Here is a 15,413-nt window from a genome sequence, read left to right as displayed (position 1 = left end):
TGTCAGCACATTGTGCATTTTTGATGACAAGGATATCATATCCAAATCTCAGCTTATCTTCTAACTTCAGAGTGATATATGTCTGTTCTGGAATCCTCACATCATTCACAAATGTCTATAGAAATAAATGAAGACAGATAACGTTAAATTGAAGAAAAGGTCACTAAACTAATTTTATAAGAAAGTTTTCAGCATTACAAATCTTCTACCGGTGATTCACTGGGCAATGTTACCTCAAATTAGCATCTAACATCATTATTTTTCTCGTAGCTTGCATTTTCAATCTCAATTAGCTGTCAGAATTGACATACCATTACATTTGTGCAACATTTCACATTATATACATAAGCTCTGAGGTAGTTTATCATTTCTAAACATTGTCAAAAGACGTAATGGAAAACAAACATGGACCAAGTTACTGCATCCAAATAATTCCACATACCAGTGACAAATAACTCAATGTACTGCGACTCCTGAACAGCAACAGGCATAACAACACTTGTAAGCAGAAATAATTATTTTGCTGCTAGCTGTTAGAACAGGGCAAATTCCACGGTCTTAAAAATGTCTTTTGAAAATCCAGTTGTTGTACCAAAACTAATCCTCCCTTCCTTCAAATCACTGTTGGAAACAGCAGGAGAAATCAGACAAGCTTTCAGGGATGTGAAGAAGGATTTATGTACCTGAAAGTTTGCCTAATTTCACCAGCCACATCAGTTGGCTGTTAGAGGTCGTACAGAACAATTCAGACCTCGCAATCTGTGTGGTTAGCAATCTTAATGGCAACAAATAACAAGAAGCTTACAAAAAGATACTGGTATAAACTTCCAGAGAACACCTGAGATGTAGACAACAGCTAATTACAGAAGCAGCAAGGAAGAGGAATAATACATGTTCAAGTCAAAATGGATCTCAGAAAGGTAATTTGGAAGATTTGGCAAACAATAACCATTTTCAAAAGGAAAAAAAGACATTAAACTTAACTCTGGAACTCAGGTCCTTGAAGAATCCGTCCACCATATGAGCCGAGAAAAAGCTTCTGCACAGCATCTTGCCTCAAACTATTCCTCAAGGCTGAATTCAAATCTGCACTGAGGAGCTAAAACTTACACTCTAAGCTCCTCTCCCCTATGTCCTCCCCGGGCTTTCTTGAAATCTTCCTTCTCCTTTTACCTTAAAAGAATGTAGCATCTGGACATACAACAATACATCTTCCCCATACGAAATATGACTAACCAGTTACATATGACCAGTCTCTTGTTTCTTGGTTTATTTCCCTCATCCTCTTTTCAAATCATTAAAAAGCCTTCATTTAGGACAAATTAAGGGCAAATAAAATATTTATGGTTCAGCTGGATGAGTCTGTTGCATTATTTTATGAATTATTTATCAGTATTATTTTCTGTACCTTAAAAAAAATACAGATTCTTGTTCATTTCTACTTTTTAGAACAACTAAACATTAATTCTACAGATAGGAAATTAAGCATTCAGAGAAAGCTTTGCTGAAACTATTGTTTTGTGCCACTTTTAGGGACTCTAAATACCACAACCATGCAGGATCATTCTATTTTAAACTTGCAAATTCTACAACAGCATGTACATGTTTTTAAGGACTGGAGCAGCTCAAGACTGGCATCTTTAAAGCACTTTAAAGTTCGGAGCACACACAAAAAATAAAACTTTAATAGATAAGCAAGCAAAGTATCTGAAACTTTAAACACTTGTTTTGTTCATCTACGTTGAGTATTAGATGAAATCTCTAAGGATAGAAATTATGCACTCCCCTAAAATAATAAAGGGGTCTTCTGTTTTGTTCTTTTTCTAAATAAAAATAATGTTTATCTCATTTATAAAATTGACGTAGGTATCTTTCACAAGAAATAAGAATTACAGGTACAACTATTTACCGGTTAGTAAGCCTGAAACTTAAGAGCAGTATTTAATGCATATTTATTCTACTTCAACATTATGAGAGTCCAGAGCAAAAACCCATGCCAAGAATATCCTCGAGATAGCCTGAATCTCAGTAAATTACCAAAATTCAGACTGCTTTGAGGACACGCAAAGGAGAAAATACAGTTTGGATTCCTTTGATATTGGTGAAATAATTATTTTATATTAGAAACTATACAAATTTTCCTCAGAAAAGATAAATTCATCCATCTTTTTAGTATGAAATAAAAAGATAAGCAAGAATGAGCTGTAGAATTACTTGTTTTTTGGAAATAAAGCATTATGTGAATCTGATAAAATTTTTCTTTTGCTTTATTTTCAAATCTAGATGTACAAAGTCCAGAATGAAGACTTATCTCCTTTTCCCTGAACTGAGCGTGAATTAGCCACACAGATATGACTGTTCAGGTAGTAGGGCATCAACTGCAATCCCAGTCCCTCTTGTGATAGTGTACTGGGCTCACTAAGCTCAAAAGAAAAAGTCTTATGCATTGGCAGTGGCCTTCTCCCCTTAACCCTCAAATTACCTTTAGTGGCTAAAGAGCATTACACCAGAAATGTTCTTGAAGGAAATCAAACTAATTGCAGAGACCCAAAATAAACGTTTGTTCTTGATGAAGGAAGATAAGAACGGGTGGAAACCAACAAAGCAAAAGCAGGACCCTTTCTTCCACAGTACTGCAAGAACACTTGCAGTACTTTTTGAAGAAAGTAGGCCTCAGGCCTACATTAAAGGGAGAGCTTATCTGTCGATACCCATATTACCTCCTAATTACCTACCTAATTCAATTTAAATGCTGTTTTCAAGGAATAGTAAAATTCTGAAGGAACTGTTCTTGTTGGTTGAGTTTTGTTTTCAAACTAAAGAGAACAAAAATGCTGAGTCTTCAGAGAAACCATAGGCTTCCTTACATACCATGTCCTTGTAGACTCATGTATGCTTCTATCTCACTTTTATGAAACAACAAATCACAGAAAAGGTAAGGTTTGAAGGGACCTCTAGAGGTCACCTGGCCACACAAATTTGTGTACACATGACATTAAAAATCAAAGTGCCTTTATAAAAAACTACAAGTCGGTTCTCAGCTCCAGCAGATAAATGGTTCTCCTACAACTTGCTTTGAACTTTTCCCCTTGCAGTCTCCAAAATACTTGGAAGAGAGGCATAAGAAAATTACTTGAATCATTATTAGAAAACCTGGTAGAGTAAACCACCTTCTTTTTGAGACCAAATATAACATTATTTCCCAAGGGTGATGGCTGCATTTCAAACAACTCTAAAAAAAAAAAAAAAAACAACAAAACAGATGTGCACTCACATGTACACAATTGGCCTAGAAACTGGATCCCAGAACTTCCATAAAGATACTGAGGAATAAGACAGAGGAGTAAGAAAAACCTCCTCCTACAATTTTGAGACACTTGACCACAAACTAGCGGCTCTCTGTGTTATGTCCTTCACCAGAAACCGACAGAAGCACAAAAATACACTGCCACTCTTCAATGGCAACTGAGTAAAAAAAGTGTCTGAAGAACCTGGACCCTCAGATACCAGACACAATTTAAAACATTTCACACAGACTAGTGAAGAAACGAGCATCCCTCAAACAAGTAAAGATGACCTTTGAAAACATCAGTTGCAATGCTAAAAAAGTTATCTGTCAAGATTATGAGCAACACTATGTTACAGAATTGGTGACCATGGAGAAAAACTGACACTCAACAATGTTGATTTTAAATTTCTTCAAAGATTAAAGAACTTACACACCTTACAAAAGGTAAGACAGGTAGAGGAAGGAATGGAGCAGAGTAACATGCACATATATCCTGGAAACATTAAAAAGGAGAATGAAAAAGAAGGCTGAATGTCTTGAAAAGCCGAATGTCCCTTTACTACAGATTTCATAGAAAAAAAAGCAATAGTATAGTAAGCACACAAAAAAAGGAGTCATATTTTGGAATGTCTTATTTGTGTTACAGTAACAAGAAAGCTTATATTGAGAACTCCTCTTTGGAGAATTCAGCTACCATTTTCTCCAGGAAGTCATCAACAAAGTCTGCCAAAACCAGGTCAGATGTTACAGCCTCAGTGTAAGAAGCAAGCTTTCTCACTAATTTATCTGCTTTATTTATGTTATCTAATTTATCACAGATACTATTAGATTTAGTAGCTCTCTCCCTGATCCCCACACCAGAAACTATTTTCCAAAGGTGACTTAAAAACAGCCTTTACACACAGAAGCTGGCTGAATTATGCTATGAGATAGTCACAGAAAGATAACCATCCAAAAATTTAAAGTTAAAATCAAGATCATTGGTCTGAAGGCATGTGCTGGATTTTTGGGGTTCTGCTTGCTTCCTGTCTCTGCCCCTTCCCTTGCCCAATTTATGCTTTGCCATTTTGAATGCCAGTTAAAGCCTTGTATTGCTGTATGACAATACACATAGTAAATACAGTCAACACAAACTTTTAACTGGACTAAAAGAACCATTGCCTAGTTAGTAGTTCATTGCAGGGTACAGAGGCATTGCATATACTGTTCTACTACACAATTTGACTGAAGTATGGTGTTAGAAAATTGTATGTTTCCTCTTCAGACTTGAAACCAGATAGGTGGAGGTATGTAAGAAAAAGCACAATTGGAAACAGACAGTAAGGGAAGCACTGTGAAGAGGAGGAACAAGGACTGCAATGATACAATTTAATATTCACCAAACTGTGAGAAGAGCTGCTTTGATGTCTCTGGGTAAACAGCTACTAACTGATACCTCCAACTTGAAAATGAATCAGAGCAAGTGAAGAAAATAACTGAAAGCTGTGTACCATACGTGAAGGAGACAAATGAAGGTCTTAAAAATATAGATAGGTGTATTTTTTATTAAACTCAAGTTTTGTGAGAAGGCAATGAAAATCAGGTATGCCTGTTGACTACAAGAATAACATGGAATTTGGGAATAAAATCAAGTCGCTCAGCAAGAAATTATTATGAGCTGAATTTTGATAATTTCCTTGAAACAGTGTACTGACTTTCAAAATACAGAGGTATATTAAATATTTAAGGAGCAAAGTTCTCTTCTGCTTACAGCTATTCAAATGATATAACCTTTCAGGTTACACTGGTTTCAGATGGAGTTGAGACTCTGACCCTTTGGAAAGCTGAGTTGCCTATACACATGTTAAGTTCTGTACCTTAAAATACAGAAAAACTAATAAAGACAGTCCGAGTATTTATTTTGAAATGCACTTCAAGATGAAACACCAAGCTAAAAATCAATGCTAACAGACAGTAATTTGAGATTCCTTCTTCGTCTTATATATATACATATATATATTTAAAATTTGGCAATGCTTACTGAAATTAATACTTAAGAAGTTACTGATAATAAGTAGGTATCAAAGATGAACTCACAATTTTTGGTACTCTATGCACATTCATGACAAACTGAGAAAGTACCAACCATAACTACCATCTATAAACAGCTCAAAGAAATATCTAAAGGGCTAAAAAAAATATGACAAAGCAACTAAGTTTTTAATAATCCATTACAATATTCGAAATGTTTATAAAAGGTGAAGCTTGTCTAGAATTTTGTATATGCAATCCCTAGAAAAGTCTGAAAATGTAAAATAATATGAAACTTCATTTTGCTCATAACTTTGCATTTGTCTTATGTTAGTTTGTAATAACTTGACATTTATACATTATTCATAGAGATTTTGACATAAAGGATACACAGACAGAATATGCAAATATAAAATGTTAAATAAGTTTACATGCAGCTTGGTTTTTGGATACTTAAAATTTGTTTTCACATAGAGTACAGTAACATTCTTTTCTGTGTGAAACAGGATAATGAGCATATGTCAATTTCTTAGGCAGAAATTTTAGAGATTGAAAGGCTTTTTTTTTTTTTAAAGCATATAATAAATTTAAGATTTTCTGCATTTACGATTTTTAAAAAACAGAAGAGTTAAATATCCCCTTGTATTTTTTTGAGTTTCTTTGTCTTGTCAAGGCCCTCTTATTAAGGTGCTTTGTTCCAGTCCTTTAATTGATGCCCCACAAATTACATTTTCCTTTCAAATGTTCCTTCCATTTGCAAACTTGCATTAAGAAGATATTAATGAACACTTAAGTCATAGTATCCTTGCTATAAAAAAAAAAAAAGACTAAGGGAAACTATACATTTCTGATGTTATCTTACCCCATTCAAGCTGCCCAAATCCTTCACCAGGTGTTCATCTGTAGAGGGATCATAGTTAAGTACAGCATGTTGCTTGTCCACACTTCGTGACTAAAATATTAAAAAGAATACAAAATAAAATAATGCATTTCAAAAACAGATCAATATAGCAATGATGGCTATTTCCGAGAGTACTGCAATTATGTTCTTTCCACATGTTTCTTTAAACTTTATACAAAAATATTAGGCCCACACTAACTTGATAGCTAACCATATCCAACGCTGACCCTGGGTGCCCGTAACAGAATCATAAAATTCTGAATAATTATTTTCTTAATGTTTCCTAAATATAGGTCCCATACCTATATGGTAATGAGAAAGACTTTTGTGCTCATTCCTGTCCCAGCACCATCAGCGCCTGTCAGTTCGAAGGATCCCAGGTTATCAGCACATAAGCCAGTTCAAGGCCTTAAGACCTTGCATCCAGGACTCCTAAGGAAATGCTCTCTATTCTCAGAATCCCGTATCATCTCATTCCTTCTCTATCTCTTGTGACTTGCTAGTATTGTTTTCCTTCCTTCAACTTCCTTCCTTATTTTTTCCTTTCCATGCCATCTTTTCATTGCTTTGCTTTCTCCTCATAGAAGTGAATTCTCTCCTCTTCTGCTTACACTTACTATGTTATTTTAGCCAATCTGCTCTACAGTCTTGAGGGGAAGAGAAAGGGTGTCAGAATATAAGGGGGGGGGAAGGACAGACAAAGGAAGAGAGACAGATGAACAACAAGGTCTGTACCAATAAATACACTTCATCAATTAAGCATTCTTAACAGTGGGTGAAGATACACTGCTACAGTTAATTTTATATGGGTTTAGTAACCTTTCCTCAGGTGAAAAAAGCTCAGTAAAATCAAATTCACTGACGTGAGTGTTCTGCTGAACCTACAAAGTCAAGATTATACTTTTCCAAACAAGTGGTACAAGAATGCAAGCATATGAATTAGCCTAACCTAGGTTATAAGAAAAAGAATCTGAACTTTTCCCAATTATTTTATTCAAATATATATTATGCTACTAATCAGTTATTTTATAATCTTTATGCGCCACTTGCTATTAAAAAAAGGTTAAAAAGGAAATGAAACTAAAAAAAAGATCCTTAAAGTTTCACAATATTTTGTCACATATTTGAAATGGTAAGAACGATTACTTGAGTCTGTGGCTTTTAGAGTGGCACCTGAAATTCTGCACATTGTAGCTCTCCTCAGACTTAAGACTATTTGCATATAATTGAACGTGTTTTTATTCTTTACAGATGACCTTTACAAGTCCAAACATTGTGCTAATCTTTGAAATGCCATTTTTCTTTCAGATTTATTACTGTTGCATTCCATTCAAATATAATTCCTACCAAAACTACTCTTTATAAGTTGTGTTGCCCTGGCTGGCAGCTAAACACTACACAGCCGTTTGCTTGCTTGCTCTTTCTACTCCCTCAGTATGGAAGAGAATAGGAAAAGAAAAAAAACAATAAAACACACGGGTTGAGTTAGAGATAGCTTAAGAAGTGTGAAGGAAAGAGGAAGAAGGAAAACAAACAAACCAAAAAAAAAATTAAAACCCAACAACAACAACAAATCCAGTGACTCAAAAGCACTAACTCACCACCTCCCTCAAGCAGACTTAGGCGCATCATCCAGTCTGTGAGCAGTGGCTACCCTCCCCAAAACCACCTCTCACCAGTTTTTATTGCTGAGCACATCATTATATGGCACAGAATAACTCTTTGGTTAGTTGGGGTCAGCTGCCCTGGCTGTGTCCCCTCCCAGGTTCTTGCGCACTTCTGAGATACTCGTGGAGAAAGGCGGCAGAAAAGAGAAACAGAAAAGGCTTTGACACTGTAAACCTTGTTCAACAGGAGCTAAAACAGGGTCTTATCGGCTGTTTGGGTCACAAATCCAAAGCATACTACCCTAAGGGCTGCAATGAAGAAAACTAACTCCATCCCAGCCAGACTCAGTACAAAGATCTATCTATGACTGAAGACATAATTTTAATCACAGAATAACTGTGCTAAGAGCTGTACACATATAAAGAGGAAAACTCCATCCTTGGTTATAATAAATTTGTAGCTTATATTACTTTTAAATCCAATCCTTACTACTAAAAATGTATTCTCAGAATACAAAAAAAAAGTATTCTTTTCAAATAAATCTATATTATTAGTAATATTGAAGTTATTTATTTTTGTTTCCATCGATATAATTCCCCCATCAAGATCCAAAAGATATTCTAAACATAATGGTGAAAGAAGGAGAAAATGCAGTATTTATCCACAAGAAAGGTGGTATATTGGAGCAGCTAATATAAAGACTGCATACCACGTTTGAATATATTTACAAAATAACACAGTTAAAAGTAAATCTGTATTCCCAGGCCTGAACAAAACTCCTATTAGAAGAATAGTGGTCAGGCATAGATCTGAGGTCTAATTCTATAAAGCACACAACAGAACTGAAATGCTTTTTAATAAGGCTTTTATAACATGCTTTCTGTCAAGAGATTATGAATAAAAGCATTAAATTCCACTTTCTTTATCATGCATTGTCCACATGCTTTGCAGTAAGAGAACAACCAAGTTGTCAGGAGTGGAATGGAAGGTCCTACACAAAGAGCTATACATACAGAACAAGAACACATTATCAGCTTCTCCTTTGGTGGGTTCCTCCCCCTTCAGCAATTGTGGTATCCCAGTCATGTTGGCATGTAGACTTAACAGCAGGCTACAAAGAATATTCTCAAAAAATAGACAGGCCCCTCAATTCTTTTTACTACCTCTAAAGTCAGAGAGCAACTAACATCCATAAATGACTGGATTCTATTTAAAATATTACTCAAAGAGGGAGCTGCTTTTGGAGGTGTTGATGACTGAAGTTTTGTAAAATTAAAGAGTAAATGCTCGAGTGTTAAGCTTTGCTCTAAAGACTTACCAGACAAAGATGTGAACCATTAAAACCTAAGTTATTTACTAATGTGAAAACTGCAAATTCAAATGTACCACATATGCATTGTACAAGGAAAAAGTATCACACATTCTCCAGCTATGGCAAAACTTCAAGAAAATGACATGTAGCAAGGAACTCAGCCTGGGTTTACGTGTATAAAGCTACAAAAATCCTTCCTAGGAGTGTTTTAAATCCTTCATTTAGGTAGCAGAAGGTAGAAAATTATGTCAGGCAAAACTCATTTTGTTAATCTTGATATTTGGTTTCCTGAACTGTTAACTACCTATTGGACAGAGAATTCTTAGTCTTTTCTACTCAGCTAAACTGATCTGCAGTAGTGTATATTAGATACACATTGTCTACAAATCATTTTGTTGGACAAGACCTTGAACAGATCTATGGCTGGCCTGATGCCACAGTGACTTGTAGGCAGCCAATCCAAGTGAATACTAAAGGATTAAAAAGTACAATAAAAATCAGTACTGTGGTAGAGATAGGAATATTAGGAATGACAGATAAAGAAAAAACAGTTAACAAAAAACACTAAGTGCTGAGAAATCACTGTCTTTAAGAAATTGCTTCCACTTTCCCTACCATCTAGGAGAGAATTCTGCCTCTCTAATTTCATACTGAACAAAATTTTACATGTAGAATAACAAAAGTAACAGTCGTTCTCGCAATCAACATAAAAATATTATAATAGTGTAACTTCAATAGCATCAAGCAAAAACACATGTATGTGGATTTCAATACAAAGTTTGTAGAAAACTAGTCACTTTCTAGCAAGTTGCAACTCTAATATTCTTCCTGGCATGAAAAACTACTTGGATTAAACAAGGAATAACATTTATTGTTGGGAAGAGGAGGTGTGAACCAGTTTTCTTACATACCTAACTAGACATAAATTATTTGAAGCACATCACTACTTTTACACTATTGCAATATTTACCTTTTTCCAACCTGTGAACAGTGTGGTCATGTAAGGTATAAAATTATTATCTAACTCCCCACCTTAAAAAAGTGGAGATTGTTCTCAGTTTAATGACCTAAACCAGAAAAAGATGCCTACCAGTGATGGATAGGGAAGGAACAAAAGGAGGAAGAAAAGGAGAAAGAAAAGGGACAACATACCACTAACAAGCTAGTGGTAGAATAAAAGTATTTTGTAATTATAATTTCTTGGGTGGGAATTAATGGTATGGGTTTCTTCGTTGTTGCCACCTGGTCTTCCCCCCCCTTAAAACAAATACTTCTCACATAAATTGCCAAGACTCCATACTGACTATTTTTTAAAGAGAAATTAAGAGTATTTTCAACTACTTTATAAGAAGACAAACTATTTCTATCACTAAAACCTTTTGGATAGCTTCTGAGGTTGAGAACCAAATGCCTTTTACCTATAGAAATTGCATTCTCAGTAATGCACATAAAAGTAGGTTTCTAGGCACTTCATTGGCAAGTGAAATTCTAATTTGGCCATTGATGGCTGCATACACAGTTCTTGAGAACAAAGAGTCCACAGGAAAATATTTTACTGAGTGGTTTGGACATGTGAAAGTTTAATCCTCGTAAGAGTTCTACAGTAACCAAAGACAAGATTTTTTCCCAAAATATTACCATTAGCCATTCAAAAAGAAATACACTGGAAAGAAGCTCAGAGGACTTCAGCTTTGATAAGGCAAAGTGCTTGCTGTGTGGCTACATAACAATACAGCTACATACCTCCTTTAAGTGTTCCCCATAGTGATCCAAAAGTTGAGGAACCTACTTAAAATATTAAACTATTTTGACTAAGACTTGTCTTTTTAGAGTTAAAATGAAACCATTACTGAGACTGAGTCATTCAACTTCCTTAGAGATACAGAAATACTCTTCTCTACTAATTTCATTTGCCTTTGTGCAAGATCAGGACATGGGGATAGAGTTGCATCAAATCATGTGACTAAATTAGATTACAAGTTGCAGAAAAAAAGAAAGCTCTTTTCAACAGCATCCAGTGCACTTAGCATTATCACATATTACAGAGCACACAGTTTACTCATTATACTGCAAAATTTCTTTAATCTTCTAGTTCTGCATTCTGTATGTGATTTATATAAAGGAAATTTGATCCCTTACACTTTGACAATACGCGTATGATTGATGGCAATATATTCAAACTAACTTTTTCTAAGAACACAAAAGATTAATCAGAACTATTGCCCCTCCCAACATCTGGCAAGTTTCATTTTCAAAAGGAATATAAAACTGGCTCAAGATTTGAGCAGTTGCACATGGAAGGCTGATGCAATTACCTGTAACATCAGCTCACAGTCATCTCTTCCAACAAAAATCATTTCTCGTGGCAGCCTGTGGCGGGTGCCTCCACTGCTCACCAAAAACCAGGATGTTAAGCTCATTTTCTGCTTAGCTGATAAATCCTTGGCAAAGCTACGTCATCCTGCAGTGAGACAGAAAGAAAAAGGGACAGAGGAATTCATTTTAGTTATTTTTAGCAACAGCTCCTACTCAGCAAACACTGAGCTGAATATATAAAGCCTCTGAAGATACAGCATTTCTCAATAGCAGGCACTGAATCCAAGATTGGAGGAAGTGACAGGCTACAGATTTCCATAGTCTTGTGGCTCTGCTTCATGCAACGAGGCAAACTGAACAGAGAGGTAAGCTTCTTCAAAATAAATAAGCAGCTAGCTAATGCCAAAGTCATACATCAAGTTGTCAGAAAGCTTTTAACTTTTAACAGCTTATTATCAAGATAGTGAAGCATTAATGTAGCAATTACCACAATCAATAAACAGCATGGCAAATGTTCACAAAAGACAGCAAGTAACTTGCACGTGTGGTGTGTCATTACATTTTCATGTGAAAAAGAACTACTTAAATTTATTCCATTTTAAGCTCAGGTTCTCTGTACAGCACCAAATTTTGCTTCTTATTTACTATTACATGTTTTCAACTGAACTTTTATCTTGGAAATTCGTCGGAATACATTTGAATTTTAAACAAAATGAGCAAAATTTTAGAAGTTAATTGTGAGTAACAAAACTGAAAGCCGTGTTCCTATAATACTTTAGCTTAATTTACCAAACATGACACGTATCATCAAACAGAAATAAACATTTAGCCATTTAAAATGCCATGAAAACACAAAACAAAAGCTTGAAAACTCGATAAAAATACTTTTATGGAAAAGTTCTTCACATAATATGGCCCATTTGACACCGGACAAAGCCATGATTAAAAGCACTCTCCAGAATAATTCTATGGTTGATACTTGGAAAGTAACCAACCACTGGAGTCACATTCCAACTATGATTTGGAATATGTAAAGGCTTAAAAATCTCTCTTTAAGAGAAAGTAAGGCAAAGCAATTATTTCATTCATTCATTACTACTCTCGATTCATTCAGGGGAGCTGAAAATAAAAAGCAACAAGTCTGCATTCCTTCTCAGCACCAAATAGGTGGTATTTCTGGACTTTTATTTATGCCATTTAGTGAAATTATGCAAGGCTAGCAAATGTACTGTAAGTAGACACAAGCCTGTAGCAGATTTGAGCATAATCTGCATAATAATAAGAATGCCGTGAGGTTCTCAAACCCAGGAATAAAGGTAAGTACCGAATGAAACGCCAAGCCAGCACTGCCCCATAAGGCAACCTACAGCCATGGAGAGATCCCACAAATTACAAGCCCACACAAAGAGGAACGAGATAAGGCAAAACTGCATCTGAAAGTGACACAAGAAGCTACAGTAAGTTGAAAGCTTGCTATGGCAGTGCTAAAATGAACCAGCAGAGCTGTAAAATCCAATTTAAAAAAAAAAAAAATGAATTCAAATGAAAGAAGTTAGAGAATTTAATGTGGTAAATACTTATTCAATTAAAAGGGTAAATAAATGTTTGCAACAGAGGTTCTCATATACAGCAACACCTATGATAGGATAATCTTTCCATTACGGTATCATAGCAGGCTCTTCAAATGAAGCCTACACCTACTTAATGTTCTCCAACTCAACAGAAGAAATCATACAGCACCTCTGCCCTCCCTTACAATTACAAATAGCATCTACGGTAACAACTTACTAGATGTGTTAAAATTTTATTTCAGTTATTCAGTGATTTTGAAGGAAATTAACCTTTATATTTTTCATTTAACCTACTTTAAAACTAGAAAATAAACTAGGCCAATCAAATGACATCTGTGCGTTCCTTCTAAGAAAGAAAAAGGAAGCATCAGAAATTGCCAGTCTAGGTTCCCACTTTTCACAAGGAAATTAAATGGACATATTAGAGCAAGCATGCCGATAAATATCAAAATTCATTCAGTTTATATTTTACCACCTTTTACATCTCCTATCTGCCGATATAATACCATCCATACCATTAGGCCTTCCTGCACTAAAAGGAAATTCATCAGAGAACTCTAAGATGATATATATACTATTTTTAAAAGTTCATATTCAAATACTAGGTTTTAGTTTACACAGATAGACTGTCAATAAAAAATAAAAAACATTTTTATTTTTAAAACAGACAAGTAGGTCAACAACAACTGAGCTAGAAAGAAAAACAAAACCTCCAAACCTCCCGCAAATGATAAAGCCTGACAACAAACAGATTAAATTAAGCTATCTGAAAATAATTTTTAAAAAGGAATTATACAGAGCAATCGTTGCTGCACAGCTTGGCAGCACATTTGTAGTTAAAAGCCCATCACCATTTCTGTCAAACTTAATATTGTTGTTCTTTTCAAACAGTGCTGTCTCAACAGTGACAAATCATCAACCCAGATACATATTTTACTTTAAAGTACTCTTTAGAATAAACCAATGCCTTTGATCAGAAAAGCTATGCTGAAATCGCACATGGCAAAACTGAAAGTACACGATGCAGTAGCAACAGTTACTTAATATCAGAGCAAAAAAAAGCACGCTGAAGTTTTTATATGAAACCACACTGTTCATTAGTTACGTAGACAGTATATGGAAAATTGCATTGTGCCCTGAAAACTTCATGAAAGCTAACGATATTTTTAATACTCTGCTAAGTATTCTGGCTGTAGTGGAGAGATTCTGAGCGATAAGAGAATGAATGATTGCTCACCATCTAGGAGATACCGAATTAAATTACTACAGGACAGGTGCAAAATAATCGTAAGTGGCTCTTTACACAGTGCAAATCTAGGTCATGATAATTCTTGCAATGAAATGCTATGGATACTAGAAGGTTACATTGGGTCAAAAAGCGATAACCATTCAGGGAAGAAAAAAGTCCTCATGCCTATTAAATGCAGTGATCCCATTTGTGAGCCAGGGAGAACACTCCAGGGAGATATTCCCTGGTGTCGTCCTAGCGAACACGCTCCCTTCCTTACGGGGCCTGTGCTCATGGGGAAGGGGACAGTGGCCTGGAGGCACCCGTCTGTCTGTCCTACCTCAGGACAGACTGCCCCTTTCAGCCAAAATACTCACCAGATATAGTAGGATTTCCTCCCAGCAAAGCAAATCTTAAACCCTCTATTGAAACATTTTATTCGTCTTTGCTAATAGGGCAGCACTGTGTTGCAATTTTTTTAACGCAGGAAAGATTTCATTATTGAGACTCAATCATCCAAACCAATGTTTTGCCCTAGATACCCTGGAAGTCTGTTTCGCAGACTTCTATTACAACTATGAAACGTTTCCTCATCTGTAGAAGAAACAGCATTTTATGGTGAAGGACGATGAATTTCAAAAGGCAATCATCAGTGTGTAAGAAAACACACACGGGTAATAAGTCATTTGAAACAGATGCAGCAGCAAAGGGAAATTGGCTACATCATCCTGTAAATATAATTCAGCCCTAACAACTAAAGCCCTACATTATCTCGCCAAAAGATGGGTGTAACCCATTTCAAATATGTCTAGAGAAACATTGCCAAGATTACAGTTTTGATACAGTAATGTTATTGTAAGCAAAAACCCTTAATAATCTCACATTTGAGTCTACATTTCTGTATTTGCCTGTAACTGAGAAGAGCCAACTGTTTCCTCCAGCTAGATTATTAGCGAGCACTAAGATGCCAGTCCGACAGAGAAGCAAAAAGCTACCTTTAAAATTAAAACTAAACCTAATATACACCAAAATCAGGTGTAAGCACCAGTCTTCCATATTAAAACTGAAAATCATATAAATTTTAATAGTACATGAAATGTATTGCACAGTAATAGGATAATTATTTAGAATACTTTAAAGTAACATTCAAAAACACCTCTGCATCAAGCTGATACACA

At 35.4% G+C, this 15,413-nt stretch overlaps 1 protein-coding gene across 1 annotated transcript in view; it reads right to left on the bottom strand.

The window, feature by feature from the left end:
* The window catches only part of CEP170 (centrosomal protein 170), a 101,025-nt gene that overhangs the window by 67,570 nt on the left and 18,042 nt on the right, over positions 1–15,413 (bottom strand). The window contains 3 exon segments of the mRNA XM_048079926.2: positions 37–115; positions 6,162–6,251; positions 11,436–11,581. Coding sequence (XP_047935883.2) covers positions 37–115; positions 6,162–6,251; positions 11,436–11,540 — 274 coding nt within the window. The 5' untranslated portion in view covers positions 11,541–11,581.

The sequence above is a fragment of the Anser cygnoides genome, chromosome 3, assembly GCF_040182565.1.
Source record: "Anser cygnoides isolate HZ-2024a breed goose chromosome 3, Taihu_goose_T2T_genome, whole genome shotgun sequence".
NCBI lineage: Eukaryota > Metazoa > Chordata > Aves > Anseriformes > Anatidae > Anser > Anser cygnoides.
Note: the sequence above shows the minus strand (reverse complement) of the source record. Positions and strands in the feature narration are given on the sequence as shown.